The sequence below is a fragment of the Thunnus maccoyii genome, chromosome 4, assembly GCF_910596095.1.
Source record: "Thunnus maccoyii chromosome 4, fThuMac1.1, whole genome shotgun sequence".
Lineage (NCBI taxonomy): Eukaryota > Metazoa > Chordata > Actinopteri > Scombriformes > Scombridae > Thunnus > Thunnus maccoyii.
The window spans coordinates 14,838,840-14,845,617 of NC_056536.1; the positions used below are offsets into that span (position 1 = coordinate 14,838,840).

The following is a 6,778-nucleotide window of genomic DNA, read 5'->3' on the forward strand; positions in this document are numbered from 1 at the left end:
TTTCTTTTCTTTTCTTTTCTTTTCTTTTCTTTTCTTTTCTTTTCTTATGTAATATTTTTTATTACATATGATATATTTTTCTTTGGTGAGAAACATTCACAAGTCCATGTGGGTTTTTGATCTCACCAACACAATCTCAGTCAATCATGTATTCAATATCTTGGTGTTCTCTGCCTGTGCAAATGAGTAAACTGAACTAAACTAAACTAAACTAAACTAAACTAAACTAAACTAAACTAAACTAAACTAAACTAAACTAAACTAAACTAAACTAAACTAAAGTTAAGTATTAACTTCAACTTTAGGAGTAATATAAGAAATGTGACAGATCTTGGATTTGTGTCTGACTTATTAATCATTAGTCAAATATAATTTGAAACATAAGTTCACCAGACAACAAGAAAATCCTCATGAGGTGCAATATAACAAAAAAAAGCTTTTGCATTTCGCTTTATTTTGTTGTATTTATTAATTTATTACTAGTTTTCTCCATTAATTTGGAAACAAATGTGCCACCTTGTGGTCATCTCAATAGAACAAGCATAAGAGAAGCTACATGTGGTTCCTCCTATGACTTGTTTATGTCACCACAGTAAAAATTAAAGTCACAGGAGGTGAATTCTTAATAATTTTAAAGAAATAATGAAAGTAATTGCAAAGCACAAATAATCAAAAGAGAATCATTATATCTCATGTAAAACATCCATAGATTAAATATAATTATATTACAGCTGATGCTTACATGTCATTAAGCATATAAGGTAAATTTAAATTACTTTATAAAACCGCATCTGTTGTGCACATGTCTGCATGTATCGATTTACATGGTTACGTGACCTGAGTTTTCTCATGTTAGATTGGTTAACTTTTAGCTACAAATGAGTCGCTAGATGGAGCTCTTCTCCTTTAAACAAAACACAACATCTAATGGAAGCTATATGTCGACTGTAATACGTGAGGATGAATATTTGTGTGTTTTGATGGACACACACGCATAAAAATAAACGTGCTTATCTTAGAAAAAACATCCTTTGAGACACGCTGACACAAAAGCCTTATCAATATGTGGTATTCAATATTGACATTGTTGCCATCGCATTATTCTTTCACTTTCAATGACTTTGCAATGATTTTCCGGATTATCATTTTTTGTTTAGTTTTTGTTGTTGTTGTTGTTGGTGGTGGTGGTGGTGGTGGTGGTGTTATTGTTGTTGTTGTTTGTAACAATATTTTTGATGTAATTAGTCTGCCGGGCGTATGGACTTTACTGTTGCCTCTTCTTCATGGGAAAATGAGACAGAATGACATCTAACATTTAGTATTTATCGATTTTCATGTGCCATACTATTCTATGCTATTCTATTCTACTCTCGTTAAATATAATGTTTCCAGATTCCCAGGCTTTACGATTATACACTCTTTGGTCTCCAGGCTGTAATCTGCAAGTTTTGGCACGTGCTCCGGGTAGACCGGAGGAGACTGTGCGCGAATGGCACGCGGACAGATGTGCCCCCCTCCTCCTCTTGCACCACCACCACACCACCACCACCTCCTCCCCCTCCCCTTCCTCCTCCCTCTCCTTCTCCTCTTTGAGCAGCTCCCGCGCCGGGATGATTGACACAGGGCTGTTCACATAGCCAATCACAGTGCGCCGTGCCTCATTTGCATAAAGTGGCCGCATGCCATTGGCTTGGTGCGTGCTGCTGCAAACCGCCTCGCGTGCCATTACAGATGTCTTCTCCTCAGAGGCACAAATGGAGTCTTAAAAATAGATAAAATGTTATTTGTTTTATGTAAATGTCTGCGCTAGAAATAAACAAACCTCATTGTTATCATTTACAGCAGGCATTTCTATGTTTGAGGAGTGGACATACAAGCTTAGCAGGAAAAGATATTATTTTATTTTATGGATTTATTCTCTCGGCACATTAATCTACACAGTTCCCACCAAAATATCCTCCATTGTTAGAATCATGAATCCTTTCGGGGCCACAATGTAATCATTCATTTCAAAACATTTCACGGATATTTCTGTTTTTGCAATAGTTCTTTAAATAAACAACACACACTGTCGCAGATAGTGGCTGCACTATAAAAAGACTCTGTCAATACAGACTCGACATTCTTCCCGTACACTCACACCAAGCACTATAACATTTTTGACGAGCACGGAGCAAAGTTGGAAGCAAACATCCAGCGCATTCCCCCCTCCTCCCCTCCTCCCCTTATCACTCCAGCGCCCGGCCCGGCCGCTGCTGCTGCTCGCTCCTGCTTTGTTGTTTGTCCCTGCAGGGCTGATTGAGCAGCGCGTGACTGACGGCCCGCGGGGGTGTTGTCCAATCAGCGGTCTGCCCCGCGCCCAATGGGTGAGTCCTCTCTGCTATTGGCTGAGGCGAGTGTGGGAAAGAATGCAGAGAGGGTTTCACACGAACTGGGAGCACGCGAGCCGTCTATAAGTACCGCAGCGGCGTGTGTCGGCGGCAGAAGCGGAGATACGTCCTGCACGACGCAACGCACGCTCCCGTACTCAGATGACAGCGCAGTGATAACAAGCGATATAACGCAGACTGATCGGTGGACCCGACTGTCGCGCATCTCTTATATGTTCTGCAGCGACACATAAAGATTTTTTTTTTCTTCTTTCCTGGCGCTTCCAAAGAGGATTTACTTCTTTTACGCATTTTCCCTGCTTTGATCAATAATGCCAGCTGACACTATGGAAAAGCAGACGGCATCTCCTATTGCCGGTGCCCCTGCAAACGGATCACACACACCGGACAAACCGAAAAATGCCAGCGAGCATAGAAAAGTAAGTATTTTTGATTGTTTTCACATGCAAAGATATTATGTGTGTATTAAATGAGAACGTGTTTATAAAAAGTTGAGTTTGTCATTCAGTTGGGTGTAATACACGCAGTCTGCAAGTTGACATCTGCTCTGGTTGAACATGAAATTTATAGAGAATTGTTTATTCTTTGCAGTCATCCAAACCCATCATGGAAAAACGCCGCAGAGCGAGAATAAACGAAAGCCTTGGGCAGCTCAAGACACTCATCCTGGACGCACTTAAAAAAGACGTAAGTTGAATTTTGATGGCTTTAACAACTGTTTCTCCTTTGTTATTTATTATTTTTGAATGTGCCTTGGATACATACTCAACTTTTAATGTCATCTTCCACAGAGCTCCAGACACTCCAAGCTGGAGAAAGCAGACATCCTGGAAATGACAGTGAAGCACTTGAGGAACCTGCAACGCGTACAGATGAGTGGTAAGTTTATTTAATCATACAAGTGGGTCCAAAACAGTATGACGCCACTAGGAAGTCACTGGAAGAGTCACAAAACCACGAATGCGTCACTAATATCTGTCATCTCTCTCTCTCTTTCCTCCCCCAGCAGCACTCTCAGCAGATGCTACCGTCCTGAGCAAATACAGAGCAGGATTCAACGAGTGCATGAACGAGGTCACCCGCTTCCTGTCCACCTCAGAGGGGGTGAACACGGAGGTGAGGTCGAGGCTCCTCAACCACTTGTCCAGCTGCATGAGCCAGATGATGTCCATGAACTACCCGCAGCAGGCCCCGTCCCAGCAGGCGCACCTGGCACAGCCCCTCCATGTGCAGCTCCCATCCACTCTGCCCATCAGCGGCGCCGCCATGGGCTCCAAACTCAGTCCTGCAGAGGCCGTCTCCCCCAAGGTCTTTGGTGGGTTCCAGCTGGTGCCCGCAACCGACGGACAGTTCGCTTTTTTGATCCCTAACCCGGCCTTTGCCTCCGCCACAGCCCCTGTTATCCCTCTTTACGCAAACGCAGGAGTGCCTGTTGCAGTTAACGCCAGTCCGGTGCACGGCGGCTCGGCACCGACTGCAGCATCTCCAGTCCACGGCATGACGTCCTTCTCTGGGGGGTCCCAGGCGGTCAGCCCGGTTGGGGTCAGCACCGGCTCAGAGAGCAACGAGCCTGTGTGGAGGCCTTGGTAGCGTAAAGGCTAAGAGACTCATGTGAAACCAGTTTGCATTACTTTTCCAGTTTAGACTTTTAACTGACTGCACACAAGGCTGTTGCGGGGGTTTGAACCTGTGACTTTTCCGCTACGGGACGGTAACTCTAACCACTTAATACCCACCCGTAGTTCTAATTGTTTCGTTTTATGGAACAGGGGCCTTAGATGGCACAACGTTTTTATCATTTATTGCCTGATTCCAAAATTTGGATGTTGGTGATAAATATGCTGTACACGCAGATGGAAGATTTATAGGATTTTTTGTTATGAAGTACTTTTTATGAAAAGGTTTAGTTTTGTACAGAGTTGTTATTGATTGTTATACCAAAGCTGTGTTTTATATTCCTTGTTGTTTTTGTGTTGAAAGGAAAAAACTGAAGTTGGGTGATGGCCCATTGTTTTAATAAATGAGATTTCAGAAATTAATTTTCTTGTCTACAGCCTGTTTCTATCATTGTTTTGTCACACTTTGATTAAGGATGTAAAGAGCCTTTCTGTAGTCTTTTAGGCCGGTGCGTAAAACATTTGCGTAAAAGCTCAGAAAATGATAAATTAGAGAATATAACACACCCTCAGCGGTTTCAGCCAAAGCCAAAACGAAATACAAACTATTAATAATGTTCCCAATATCAACTCCTATAGCCTATCAATTAATCTACTAAGTTTTAACTGGCCATCTTGTCACCAGTTTGGCGGGAGCTCTTTACATCTGGCCCACTGGAGAATGGTCCAGGGGACAATGGGGGTGTATTTTTCTATTGCTATAAAGGTAATTAAAAGTTTGAAAAGGGTCTCATCCTGTATGCAGCGGGAGCTTTAAGAAGTCTTAAACCCTATTCATGAGCCTGGGAAATGCGCTCAGGGGTTAATGTCACTAACAGATTGCCTCAGTGAAAGGAGAATATGGAAGGATCTTCGCTTCCTTTTGTGTATCAATTGTTCAATCCCACTCCCAGTGGGCCTACACCTCAATAAAGGAGAAAACGAGGGAACTTGGATAGTTTTGGTGTGAGAGCGGGGAGGTCTGACTGAAGTCGGGGCAGATAAATCAACCTGTTGCAGCACATTTGTAAGATTAGAATTTACTCTCACTGTCTCTCTCTCTCACACACTCAAGATCATTTAAATTGGCTTAAAGTTTGTGGCCATCTGTAGGTGCCTTTTCCTCACAGCTCTACACACTTTTCTGTGTATTAAAGGTCTCCATATCTCTCTCTCTCTCTCTCTTCCCCGCGTCTCTGTTTATCCATGGGTGTAAACTTATCTTCCTCCAGTGAGTGGGCTCCGGAACTAGGAGACGTATTTCTGTGTCGGGCGGCGTGGCGCTAGCCGTGTGTCAGCCACTTGCAGTCGGCGGGCCCCTTTACTTGGGATTATGTTACAGCTTGGTGACCGCCGGTCAAAACCCCTCAACATTTAATACTCCACTGGCGCGCCGTGGGTGCGCATGGCTGGCACAGGCCAAAAGCAAGTGGGTTTTAAAGTGTTTCTTAGCCCTGACCACCAGCACATAAGATAAACATTCTCACTGCTTTCTTCAATCCAAAATATTTAGGTTGCAAACTTGAAGCTATCTCATGCACAAATGTAACCACATCCGTGTTCAGACGGCTCATATTCCTTCCAAAAAAACAACCTTATCTCCTCGGAACAGTGAAAAAACGCACAATATTCGCTGTTTCTAATATTTCAAGTTTTGCGAGGCCTGTATGCCACTTTACAGGTGAGAAGTGATTACTGACATAAAGATTTGCCTATTAAATCAAGATATATATATATATATATATATGTATATTTTACAATTTCTTTGCATTGTAAATAAATAAAAATATGTCACGGTATGTTCAACTCTGAAGAAAAATGAAAAGTAGCCTACGTTGTTGACAAAACAATCTAACAAAAGTAAGGTTGTCAACTTGGCGTACGTGACTTGTGATGGGTGTTTTTGAACTGATAACGCACAACTCCTGGTATTCATCTGCGTTTAACAGTTTGACTGTCTTGCTAATTCATGTAGTTGCGTTCTCGCTGTCACCCTTGAGTGCCAGTGCCCTGCAGATGACACCGTCGATAAATGGCATGTGAAAGCCCAGTGCCAATGATGTTTAAGAAGCTTCCTTTTGCAAGGAGGCATAGTGAAACACCAGTTGGCAGCGTGTGTGGGTTCTGCGGTTGTTCCTACTGCCTTCGTGTCTGAGTTAATAGTTCAGAGATGCCTTTGTGGAGCTGAGGTCGTGAGAACCGAGCGAACTAGTCTGCCTGCGGCCGGGCACAGTGCCAGTCAGTAAATCCCCGCTGGCAGGCTCAGGTCGTGCAGCCGCTCTGCAGAGGTGAGGAGGCGAACACACACACACACGCGTGGCCGCCAAGAAGCGAGCCTGGTCCGGTGTAAACATGAGGGATCTTGGATCCAACTGCATCCACTCCCAAGAGAAGTTGACTGAGTCCATCTATTTTTATATGGCAACATTTTGTAGGCTATTAGTCTTTCACTGCAGCAAGTCAGGTTAAAGCTGCTACGTCTGCTGCGGTCTTCAGAGTGTTAGGAAATATGCAGGAAGATAAAAAAAATACCAAGTAGGCCTACATACTGTTTGCATTGATGAAATCAAAGAGAAAAAGCATTATGTTAAATAGAAAGAGACCGTCAGATCAAGTTTGGAAAGTTTCATATACTTAGGCAAGAAGAAAGATAAAAACAACACACACTATTAGAATTAGTGTGAACACATAATGGCACCGTATAGGCTAAAATAGCAAAATAGAAATGTAGGC

The 6,778-nt window shown here is 43.0% G+C and overlaps 1 protein-coding gene across 2 annotated transcripts; it reads left to right on the forward strand.

Moving 5' to 3' along the window:
- Window positions 1-2,433: 2,433 nt before the first annotated feature.
- On the forward strand, window positions 2,434-4,429 carry her9 (hairy-related 9). Of its 2 annotated transcripts, none has more exons than XM_042409389.1 (4): window positions 2,434-2,809; window positions 2,982-3,077; window positions 3,182-3,269; window positions 3,400-4,429. In XM_042409389.1, exons 1-4 carry the CDS (start codon window positions 2,702-2,704, stop codon window positions 3,978-3,980), a joined length of 873 nt encoding a protein of 290 aa, XP_042265323.1. In that variant the 5' UTR covers window positions 2,434-2,701; the 3' UTR covers window positions 3,981-4,429. The 2 variants fall into 2 exon arrangements, with proteins under 2 accessions (XP_042265323.1, XP_042265322.1); XM_042409388.1 differs by having other exon boundaries at window positions 2,437-2,809; window positions 3,397-4,429.
- The last annotated feature ends 2,349 nt before the right edge of the window (window positions 4,430-6,778 follow it).